At 39.2% G+C, this 12,577-nt stretch overlaps 1 protein-coding gene across 3 annotated transcripts in view; it reads right to left on the bottom strand.

Annotated features, from left to right (window-relative positions):
* DDX60 (DExD/H-box helicase 60) overlaps nucleotides 1-12,185 on the bottom strand; it is a 94,756-nt gene extending 82,571 nt beyond the window's left edge. For all 3 annotated transcript variants that reach the window (XM_057490706.1, XM_057490726.1, XM_057490746.1), the window contains exons 1-6: nucleotides 12,081-12,185; nucleotides 5,404-5,512; nucleotides 5,183-5,252; nucleotides 4,381-4,570; nucleotides 1,787-2,128; nucleotides 59-175 (exon numbers count right to left, since the gene is read on the bottom strand). In XM_057490706.1, the coding sequence (XP_057346689.1) occupies nucleotides 59-175; nucleotides 1,787-2,128; nucleotides 4,381-4,570; nucleotides 5,183-5,252; nucleotides 5,404-5,407 (723 nt within the window). In that variant the 5' untranslated portion in view covers nucleotides 5,408-5,512; nucleotides 12,081-12,185. The remainder of the gene's footprint in view (nucleotides 1-58; nucleotides 176-1,786; nucleotides 2,129-4,380; nucleotides 4,571-5,182; nucleotides 5,253-5,403; nucleotides 5,513-12,080) is intronic.
* Nucleotides 12,186-12,577: the final 392 nt, after the last annotated feature.

Below are 12,577 nucleotides of genomic sequence, written 5' to 3'. Positions count from 1 at the left end.
CAACCTTTTTATAATTAAACAATTAGTTCAAATAATAAGTTTTTTTAAGTTTCAGTACCTCTTCCATCATATTTTTCCATTTTAAATTTCCAAAAAGAGATTCTAATGCTAGAACTCTACATTCTTCCAAGTGTTTAATCAGGGCTTTATAAGCATTCTCAATCTTCATTTTATTCTGTAAAAGGAAGACAAGTCATAAATTGTCATAAATAAAATATCTAATTACTTTCCAACTACAGAAAATCATGTTGAAGATATTTTTTAAATACATTTGTAAATTTAAAAATTACAGTAATGTAGTAAAATGTCATAAATAGTGCCTTTAAAACCTGTCAAATGGCACTATTTTGTATTTGACAAATTCATTTTTGTCTGAGAATTTAGTGCTTATTTTTTTAACAACTTTATGAAGAAAAAATACCATAACAAAATTCACTCCCTTTAAAGGTACAATTCAATGACTTTTAGTAAATTTACAGAGCTGTGCTGCTATCACCTTAATCTAATTTTAGAATATTTCCAACATTTCAAAAAGAAGCATTGAATCCATTGAATGCATTGTATTTTATTAGGATAAGTTTCAAATGTACACATAAATAGAGAATAGCATAGCCTATGAAGAAGTAGATGTCACCCGCCGACAGCCACAATGCAACAGCTTTGCATTTCACATAGTCCTCAAACTAATAAATGAAGTAATATAGTGTTCAATAATTTAGGAAATAAACTATTTTGCCAGAAATAAAACCTTCCATTAAAAAATTATTCTTAGGGAGAAATTAGTGCGGATTCTTGTAAGGCACTCTTTAAACTCAGGTTCAGAAATGGCTCTAACAGAATAAAATGAGAACAGCTGATCACAGAGTCTCCTCCTAACATAAAAATGAATCCCAGGGCTGTAGGAAAATAGAGTTGAAGATAATTTATGACTGGAGTTCTGACTAAAGCAAAATAAACTTTCTTATCAGATTTCATGACAACCACCTGATGTCTCCAAATACCATGAAAGGCATGACACTATTCTCAGAGAATGAAAAATGCCAATTGACTCAAAAATCATTTTGATGAGATATAGAATGATATTCATATTCAGAATTCTTGTAGGAAGTGAAAAGTAAATAGGAACTAGATTTATTCATAAAATCAGTATGTATTTTTGACTCTCAAAAGTTCAATACAGTAATTAAATATACCAATAAAGCAAAAATAATAAAATCATGGAATTTAATTTTAAATATTTTGAAAATACTATTGATGACTTAATATTAAGAAATAAACATTTATTTTCCTTCTTTACCAACCATTGCCATTTTTTGTCATTAAAGGCTACCATATTAACTGTCATTTCACTAGTAGGTTTCAGCAACAGAGCCATAAATTTTACCTTCAACTGAATGCATTTCTTCCCTTCACTAACTTGGAGGCAGTACACCACACAGTAGTTAAGGGCTGGAAGCAGAGTGTCTCTTTTCAAATTCATGCTCTATCATTCATTTGGTGTTGATGAGTTACTTATTCAAGAACCTATTTCCACATCTGCAAAACACAGATGATACTAACACCTACCTTCCAGGGTTAAATAAAATGACACCTGAGAAGTGTCAAGCACTGCTCTTATGATAGTAAGTTCTCAATAAATGACTGCATTTGTATTATTACTGTTAATTTTCTAAATCTCCGTTAAGCCTTATGATAATTTCCCTAGAAGTGGAAATAAGACTGAGTCAAGTCATTTAAAAATTTTTGATGAATTCCAGAAGAAGTTTTTCTCTTAGATATAAATTACCTGCTCAAAAAAGCTCTGGTTTTTGTACAGGCTTGACATAAGGTACCCATGAAGTCTAAGAATGCTGGATGCTTGCCCTGTGGAAAGCACAGCATTGACCTTCATTGACCACGACTGAATGATTAAAAAGTTGAACAGGTGTGTTTGTAGATGGTTCAGCCCTTCATCTGCAACTATCAGGAAATATGGGTAACTCTCTTCCAAGAAAAATTTCCACTCTTGTGATAAACATCCAGAAAATTTTGTTTGGACATCAATGGTGGTATTATGCTGAAGATGAAGCATTAGCGCAGTCCTCAAAGGAAGAAGTTCAGGGAAGTTGAAGTAGGCGTACTCAGCATCCTATTGGGGGTGGGAGTGAAGTATATCACTTTGAAATTATTAATTAGTAGTTCACTGCTAGTTTAGTTAGTTAACACATATAATTAAAGTCATTAAAGAAATAGGCTCCAACACAGTTTTGTTCTGTTTTACAGTCAAGGAATAGACCCTTAAACCTTGACTGTCATTTCACAAATAACACGCCATAAATCACAATCTGGACTTATATATACATGTGTACCTTTAAGCAGGCACATAATACTCAGGGTTTATCACCCTTTCCTTCTATGGTAAAAATGGAAGTTCCTCTGGCCAGGATCCTCACCTGATCCTAAATTACTTGATGATGTAATTGGCCTACTGATAGGCTACTGTTCCACACCCATAGGCAAATAAACTATTATTAACTGAGTCACTATATAAAGAGTTCCACCCAGTGCTCTGGGTGGAGGCACAGGTGGAGGTGGATTATGGACCTGCAGACTGCTGGATGCAGATGTGATCCTACTGCTTGACCTACTGCAGTGAGAATAAAGACAGGTTTAAACCCTTTTATCCCAAGAACATTCCATTGTCATTTCTCCATCTCACTGAATCCACAGTGAACTTGCCCAGGGATGAAACCCTCAGGCAAGACACCTTCCCATTCTAATTATTTTCCTTCCCAATCTCACTTCAAAAAGAGAAAGGACAAAAAATTATGTAAGAGCAAATGGTAGATGTATAAATTATTCAGAATGGGAAGCTGAATTGGATCACTTTGTTTAAGAGGCTTGTCCCAAGTCATTGTGACCCCCCAGGAGCAGCATCGGTTTTTCTCAAGAGACCAAAATTAGTGCAAAAAACTTAGTATTGGGCTAGAGCCCCAGCTCTTTATTCAAAACATTTCTCATAAGTGGTTAGTGATGTTCAAAAATCTAACAGTAATGTAAATTGAAAAATGATTGAACAAACGCACACCAAAATCTAACAGAAACATGAGAGTTTCCTTTGGGGTGAGGATGGGGAACAGGTGGTGGTGCTTATACATATCTGTATTTGACATTTAAAAATTTTACTGATTATATTCATAATCACAAAGAAGACTGTCTTGCTATGGATGAAATGAAAGGTTCTGTGGCCAGGATTCTCACCTGGCTATGGTTAGCTAGCTCATTACACATGTGTGGGCAATACGTTGCTATTGACTCTATATAAAGAGCTCTGCCCAGTGGTGTGGGGACGACATGGTGGCATGGCTGCAAGGCTGCAGGAGAGCCGAGCAGAGGCTAGAGTGGTGGCAGCGCAGAGGTCAGAGGCCCAGAGGATGGCTGTGTGGGACGACTGTGCAGGCAGAGAGACCAGAGGCAGAGACCAGTTTGCTGCATGCAGACTCACTCTGAGTGGACGAGATTCCAGTGATTGACCTGCCAGTGTGGAAATAATAGAGTTGGGTATAACCCTTTCACCCCAAGAATGATGCCAATGGGTTTCAGGCCCAGGCAAATTCACTATGGATTCAGTATGACCAAAGAAAATGACAGCAGAATGTTCTTGGGGTGAAAGGGTTGTACCCAAATTTATGCCCACAGTGGAAGTTCAATCACTGGAATTTTGTCCACTCAGAACTAGTCGCATGCAGCAAGACAGTCTCTGCCTGCACAGCCGTCCTCTGGGCCTCTGTCCTCAGCACTGCCACCACTCCAGCCTCTGCTATGCTCTCCTGCAGCCTTGCAGCCATGCCACCAGAGCACTAGGGAGAGCTCTCTATATAGAGTCAATGACAGCGTATTGCCCACACGTGTGTAGTGAGCCAGCCGACCAGGGCCAGGTGAGAATCAGGGCCACAAAAACCTTCATTTTATCCACAAAAACCAAATATGTTCCCTTAGTGGTGTTTACTATAGAGCAAATAATAGCACAGCAGCATTTGTTAGCCTGACATTCTTCTGGGCTCATATAAACTGACTGCTTTGAAGAGAGAAGTAGTTCTCAGATTTGGAAGACTAGAACCCAGAGGCTGCCTGGGCTACTACTGAGGTGATTTCTCATCCTCCTTCATGATTCAGTGTGTCCTTACAAGAAGGTCCCACTCTTAGGAATAAAAAATAATCTTAAGTATGATAATTCTGAACACTGGGATTATAGGTAGTTTTTCTCTTCTTCCTCTTAAATGTTCTTAATGTTTATAGATAAATTTATCTTCATAATAAGGGAAAAACTACTTATAAAATTGCAAGGAATGTTCGTTTCAGTTCTCAAATCTTAAGAAAAGAGCTCAGTTGTCACGTTACCTTGAAGAAAACTACAGCAAACTGCCCTCCTTTACTGACGAGATCCAGCAGATAATGCTCAACCAAGTAGAAGAAGTGGAGCTCCTGCCCCCACTTAAATGACTTCTCACATATGAGTGTGATCAGTAAGGAATCTCCATCAACCAGAAAAAATTCAGATTCAACGAAGTCATTGAATAAGCTGGAATATCTGAAGTTACAACAAAAATCACAGAGATTAAGTAAGGTCGAAAAAAGGCAGTAGCATTGTTATTATTATCTCATTCGTATTATCATCAACAAATGAATTGGCTGAGTAATTGTTTTATGTCAGGCTTTATACTAAAACTTCTCAACTATATCCACATGTGTGATTATCCTTCACAGGGAGAAGGCAGAATCATTCCCATTCTGTACATAAGGAAACTCAGGCTCAGAGAGACAGAGCAAATTACCCAAAGCCACATGGCAGAATATGGAGTAGACTAGGAATTTAACACCTTTATTCTGAATATACACCTGTATTACATTCCCTTCCTACTTAATCATTCATTTCTATGTAAAACAACGGGCTCATTGACAGCTGTGGACAAATAAAACAAAACTATTTTCATTCACCATCAAACAGCTCTAAACGTTCTGCATTAAACATAAGTAACTATATATATACGCATATATATATTTAAAGACATGCTATAATATGTATCCTGAGATGGTTGGTTGGTAGGTAGATAGACAGATATCACTTTAAAGCCAAATAAATATACAGGGAATATGATACAAAATTTTATATCTCATTATTTATTACTGCAACAAGACTCACTCAGCTTTTGGTATTGCATCCAAAATGAACTGTGCCATTTCCTCTAACAACATCATGTGTCCTTCTAAACCTAAAAAAAAAGGAAAGTGAGTGAATCATTTTAAAAGAGCTATCATTTATTTACTAATTGAGAAAGAAAAAATTAGTTTAATTCTATTAAATCTGTGTAGTTTACAGAATCATTATTTTATAATTTATAAATAGTTTAAATTGAAAATTACCCATTCTTGCTGTTGCCTGGGCCTCCAACCTGAACTGCAAAATATTAAATACTGCAAATGCCCTTTACGTTGGCACCTCTAGCGGAAGTTATTAATGAAAATGGTAGATCTACAAAAAAAGAAGAAAAATTGAAAAATCATATATTCCATTAACAAAGAGCACTGAAAGACTACTGTGTGTTAAGCAAAATATTAGGCACTGGGAATAGAAGAATGAACAAAAATCAACATGCTGTTATTTTTCAAAGAGCTTTAAATCTATCAGGAAAAAAATAAAATCATACAAACAATGGAAAATTGCAAATGTGACCAAGTCAAAGAGGTCAGAGGAAGTTTCTCTAAAAAGGCAATGCTTGGTTGGGCTGGGTTCTGAAGTATGAAACCAGAATTAACTAAGCATAGCTGGGGGAGTAGCATTCCAGGCAGAGGGAATACCAGAATACCATGTGCAAAAGCCCTGTGGTAGGAGAGAGTGCAGAAGGAACTAGATCCTGAAAGAGCCAGTCAGGCAGAGTGAAGAGATTTTAAGAGATCCACTGACAGATCTGAAGCAGGTGGTATTATGACTGACTTTGCACTTTGAAAGATTACACTGGGAATAGCACAGCAAACAGAGAAGATGGGAGCAATGTTCCTTTTAGCAGAGCAGAGAGAAAGAAACTTTTCAGAAAAATATTGGTAGTACTTTGATGTAATATAGTTTGGTGGTAGTTTGAGGCACATGAGGATAATATACATTTAGAAGGTGAGTTTGATATAATTTGGTAATAGATCAAACATGGATGGAAAGAGCAGAAACTGAGTGTTGTCAAGGAAGACTCTACAGATGTAACAGGATGGACAACGAGGCCATCCCTGGGGAGGGAACCTTGGAACACAGTCACATTTCAGGGAAAGATCATGAGCTCAATTGCAGTCAACTTGAGTTAGACTAGCTTTTGAGACTTACCATACGATATGCCATGTAGGTAATTAAAGACAGAGGTTAAACACAAGGTCTGGGCTAGAACTGAATATTAAGTGAGATTTATGATAAGTGAGACCACTGATGCAGATGATTGGACAGAGAGATACAGCATCATGGAAGAAGAGATAAAGACTGAAATTCCATTTTGTACATCACTGAAATTGAATAGATGGCAAGAGAGAGGGGGACAAGTCTGCAAAGGTAAGTGAGAAAGAAATGACCAAAGAGGCAGAAGAAAACACATGAGCATATTGTCACAGAAACCAAGTATTAAGACATTCTTCAAATATGCTATATGTTGTGCTAGGGCTGTGAAACTGAGAGAGATGGCAGATGTATAAATAAATATTGAGAAATAGGCAGATAATGGGTAGATAGAGATGGATGATGGTAACGAGGCTAGATTCATATTGCATGATGTTAAGGACCATATAATGGTAAGGCACACATTCATATTAAATATTAAAACAATAATGTAAGGAAAGATATGATTGCAAAAACAAGTAAGCTTGAAGAAAGAAGAAATTTCTGTGGGTGGGGATGTTTAGGAGACATAAATGGGACAAGAGAAAAGCCTGGTCTCTTGTTTGCCAGTTATGACATCTTTTTCAAAGATACCTAGAGCACCTCCTCATCAAGCATTCTATTTTCTGTGACAAGCAAGTGATCATGAAACATGTCCCCTTACAATCTGGTAATGGTTTAAGAAGAATCACAGCAAACAGTACACTGTGCTGAGTAAACTGGCAGAAATGGTACAGGAAGCAATTAGAAAACGCGGTTCTTCAATAAATGCAATGGTCAGGGTCCTGTGTTCTGAGGTTTCGAAGACATATTGAAAGAGTGAAGAATTATGGAAGCATGCTAGGAAAGATAAGAGATAAAGATAATCAGATTCCAAGCAGAAAAACAGCACTAGTTTAATTTCACAGAGATACGAAAGTACATGACAAATTTGAGATACTGCAGGTCATTCATTCTACATGGCAGGATACAGGGTGACCTGATTGAAGACAACAGGAAAAGTAGTTATGAACCAGAGTATGAGTCTTTTAACCAGGGAAGAAGTTTAGACATTTTCCTGAAAACTACCGTGCAACTCATGCAATCTTCAACCTTACCAATTGCACATTAGCCATACTAACTTCCTTCAGTTCTCTAAGTGGTACCACGACTTCAAATGAAAAGATGAGTCAGCAAGAACCAAGCAGACAAGAAAATTACCCCCTAGTATGTTTCAGCAGGGAGAATTTCAGAAAAGATAGTGGGAGATTCCACAAGATGAAGTAAGTTAATTCAGAAGTTCCCACATGTTCACCATGCCCTTCATGTCTCAGGAATTTACTGCGGGAAACCTTGGACAAAATAAATAGCTAGTAGTTCATTTGTTAGGCAGTTAATTCCATGCAAATTAATAAATCCTAACACCTTTACTTGAAAATATAATACACATAAATTAAAATAAATAACACAGTTTTTAAAGTTAAATAATAGTTACTAATGAGACTTGTGCTTCTTGGACAACACTATACAATTTTCAACAATAGCCATGGCAGCAGAAAAAAGCCCTCCTTAATTTGGTAACAAAGGGATTCCACAACCTGCCTATGTGCTCTGCTCTCACACATCCTACAGAAAACTTCCCTATTTAACTTTACCCCAAACTCATACCCACCTAAATATGCACACAGAATTCACAATCACTAAGCCCAGTGTTCTCTCACTTAAGGGAGAGACATACTAGGGAAAAAACACCCCAGCTAACTACCGTAGTAGTCATTGAATGAATATATATATGTATATTCATAAATATATCTGCAATATATTTATATTATATTATAATATACAATATATATTTTATATATGCATGTATATATACTTTGTATATATGTATGGATATATAATACATATATATATTATATACATATATGTATGTATATACTTTATATATATATATATAAATAAGAATCACTAGACATTTGAGGGAAAATTAAAAAAAGAACTAGATGAATAAACACATTTGGGGCAGAATAGTTTTTTTAAAAGTTCCAATTAGAATTCTCAATAATCACAATCATATTACCTAATAAAATAATCACAGGCTGCTACAGCAAGAAAAAAAATGGGCTCATAAAAATTTAAATACAATTTCAGAACAAAAATGCATGTACAGGACAACAGAATGGACATGCTGAAATCTCAAATTAGTTATGATCTATAGATCAAAATCCAGGAAGTATCTTAGAGGACAGAATTAAAAACAGACAAATGGAAAACAGAAAAAGTTCTAAGAAATATAAGGATAGATCAAAAAGTTCTAAAACTATCCCACAGTAATTCCAGTAGGAGAGAACTAAGATTCCAAAACATGGTGGACCTAAGAACAATTAAAGATATGGTTTTTTAAGTAGTGTAATAATATTAGGCCAGAGTTAGAGAAAAATATGTATGTTTTGGTTGAAAAGTCTTGCCAAGTGCTGTGCAGAAATGACAAAAGAGAATATCACACTGAGACACAGTTGATTAAATCTGCAGAGCTCCAAAAATAAAGATGGAGACACACTACAAAGAAATGTGAGAGGCCACAGGCGAAGTGAATAAAGGCATGAGGGCTCTTGCAGACTGACTAGACTTAAATTAATACTAGTACTGAACCATACTGGAGAGTTTATACACTTAGGCAAGTTAGTTGCCTTCTCTGTGTCTCAGTTTACTCATCTATAAAATTCGGATGCACAATGATATTACTCTCCTCTGGTTGTGTTTTCAAGACATTTAAATGGGTGACCTGAGGCATACAAATTGATTAAAATTGTACCTGGCACACAGAATTCATTAAAATGAGTAGCATTATTGGATGTTTTGATAAAAGAAGACAATGTTTTCAAAGTTCTGAGGGGAAAATATTTTGAATTTAGGATTCTACATCCAAATAGTCATTCAATCCACTGAGAGGGAAAAAAAGACAAGTATTACTAAACATTTAAGAAGTCAGAAATATCACCAACGACCTATCTTAAATGGTAACTTTTTTAAAGAGATGTTATCAAAAATTAGGAAAAAAAGATCAAGAATGAGGACAATTAATAAATAGTAAGACCACATATGATCCAGAAGAATATTTAAAGGAAGCTATAAAGAAAAGAGGTAATATAATACTTTGAATTTTAAAAAGTACCAATTTCAAACAGTAGTCTTAAAGATATAAAATTACATTTCCCAGCCAAACATATACACTGCTTATATAATGAATAATGTGTATGTAATCATAATTTTATAAGTACTATTTACTGATTTTCAATTTTTCACTCAACATAGAAACAGATCACAGGAATTAAAGTCATAAAATACTGTAAATTATGATAAAACCTGACAACATAAAAATTATATAAATTGGGTGGTTCGGAAAAGGATGAATTCTACAAAAAGAAGGGTGTATACTAAGTTCCTCATTTTTCATAGCATTAAGTCCAGAGAAAGCATCTAAAGATATATATCAAAAATTAAGGGTTTCTGGAATCAAGAAGTTAACTTGTCTTTCTTGTAAGCACTGCACCATTGAGTTACCAAATAATAGAAATGGGGAAGTTTCATTTCCATTAGCTGGAGGTTATCCAGGTAATAAACAGAGACAGAATGATAGAATATCACCATTTCACAATTTCTAATGAATTAATAGATCTTGGTCATTTTAAGTGATAACAAAAATAGGGGTAAATATCTGCTTCCATAAAGAACAACTTCTCTGTCATTGAAATTCTCCAGCTAAGAAAAAAAAAGATTTAACCTGAATTTAATCAAAGCTTTAGTAGCAACGACTAATGGACAAGAAAGAACATGTTAGATGGTACCAAGAGGACTAGGAGAATCTCTACAAAACAAAAACACACAAACAAACACCTTAACAAATAAATTACAAGAGAATGAAAACAAATTACAGCTAATTTAAAGACACATCATCCAATCACAATACTGTCAGAACTTAACCTGGATTCCGATTTCAATAATCTTAAAAAGGAAGAAGGGAGAAAAGAGGAATCCTGAGTAATGTATTGGAGGAGACACAGTCCAATCCAGAGAACAATCCTACGGAATGGAAAAAGTCAAGTTCCCAAAGCATTGTCTGCAGAAGAGCTGATCAGCAGTGGGCAGAATTCTAAGATGACTCCAAAGACTCCAGCCACCCTGGTGGACGCACCGGTATAATAACCTCCCCTGGAGTGTGGGCAGGACCTGCGGATTTCATGCACAACCTCTCCGAGATTTGGTTATATAATGTAAAACTGTTTTAGCTGGGGAGATTCTCCTGCTGGCTGTGGAGATATAAACCCCTTGTTGTGAGGGAGCCCAGAGGCTAGGAACCAAAGGTGGGTTCTAAGGCTGAGCGTAACCCCCAGCCAACAGCCAGCAAGAAAACAGTCACCCTCAGTGCCATAGCTGCGAGGAACTGGATCGTTCCAACAACCTGAATGAGCACCAGAGCCTGGACAAGGCTCAGCCCCCGCAGATGCTACATCTCAGCCTGGTGAGATTCTAAGGAAAGGACTCCAGTTAGCCTGGGTCTGGACTTCTGATTCAGGGAAACTGAACTAATGAATTTTCTGTTGACTTAAGCCACTAAATTTGTGATAATTTGTTATGGAGCAATAGGAAGTGAATAGACGCCCCCTGACCGTAAATACAGCATTTTAACTGTGTATGAGAAACACGTTCTATTGTGTTAAGGCTCTTAAGTGTAAGGGTGCTGCACAGGCACCACTGGGGAGACTGATCAGTTAGGCCTGCGGTTCTGCGCTGAGGACGCTGCTGCCCCTCCACCCCTCGTTCAACTTTCAGGTTTTATCGCTGCGCCTAGACCCGACGTCCGTTGATCCTCAGACCGGCCGCCCAGCCTGGAAGAGGACCCCTAAAACTCCTGCACGCCCTGCCGTCGCTTCAGACCGCGGACCTCGAGCTCCTCACGCGCAGCCCTTCGCCTCCACGCCCTGACCCCAGGCCCGCAGGAGTCCCATCGCCAAGGCATCCCGCACCCCGCCGGACGCGCGCCCCAGAGCCGCTCCGGCCACCTCTCCGTGCCGAGAGGGAACTTGAGCCCCCGGGGGCACCCCCACTCTGGCTACCTCTGCACGGGGACACGACTAGAGCCCCGGGGGCATCCCTGTTCTGGGCTCCTCCCCTTGGGGACAGAGGCTTAGAGCCCCGGGGACATCCCCACTCTGGCCGCCCCTAAGGACGCCCCCTTTCAGGCGCCAGGGCACCTGCCGCTCCTCACCTCAGACCCAACAGGCACCTGCTCGTCCGCAGCGCGGCCGGCGGGGACCAGAGTGGCGGCAGGGACGGGACGCGGGGAGGGAAAGCTTGCGGCGCAGGGCGGGGAGGTTGCGCTGAGCTGTTTCAGTTTCCTTTCCTTCCCCTCTCGTCTCGCTTGAGTTTCGTTTCGGCTCAGAAACCGGGTGCGGCTGTCCGGCGAGCGCGTTCGCACAGTTCGCGGAGTCCGCCCCGGGGCGGTGGAATTGGGGTGCGGAGAGAGAGCGAGGGGTGGGGACACGAGCGCAGGAACCCTGCGCGAGGGGCCGCCACTCCACCTCGGCAACCCGAGGGCACCGCGCCGGGCGAGAGTCGCGGGCCGCCCCTCTTCCCCGCCAGCCGCTGGCAGCTTCCGTGGGCCACGAAGCGCTACTGAAAATGAATTGGAAATCGACAAGCCCACCTTTGGTTCTTCCAGACGTGATATTCCTTCCACCACTTCTCTGCCTGCGGACGCGCTTGGGTCCCTGCAGAAGCCTGCCTCCCTTTCCTGTTCGCGCCCTTGTGCGAAGGCCGGGGGTGCCCAAACCCAGTGCAGCTCTGGAGGCGGGAGCCCGGGACAGCGTGGAGGTGGGCAATCTTGGCATCAGAGAGGAGCCACACACTGCTTGTCTGAAAGGGAGAAGAGCAGGTGTGCAGGCACTGGCCCAGAGAGGACAGAGCAGAGCCCGGCCCTAAATGCCAGGAGCAGCTTGATAAAGGAAAAGGTGAGGATGAGTTTATTTATTTATTTGCAAATGTGTGACATGTTTGTTGATGAAACTGAGCAAGAGAATAAAAGAACTTGGAACCTGACACATGACTGATCTAAAGTTCTACTATATTCATATGGTCCTGCACTAACATCTCTAAGGGACTTGCTTGTGGTAAACTGAATACTGTCTCCCCTCCCCCGCCACA

This window comes from Manis pentadactyla, chromosome 1, assembly GCF_030020395.1.
Source record: "Manis pentadactyla isolate mManPen7 chromosome 1, mManPen7.hap1, whole genome shotgun sequence".
Taxonomy (NCBI): Eukaryota; Metazoa; Chordata; class Mammalia; order Pholidota; family Manidae; genus Manis; species Manis pentadactyla.
The sequence above is the reverse complement of the archived record's forward strand: the minus strand, read 5'-3'. Positions and strand labels throughout refer to the sequence as shown.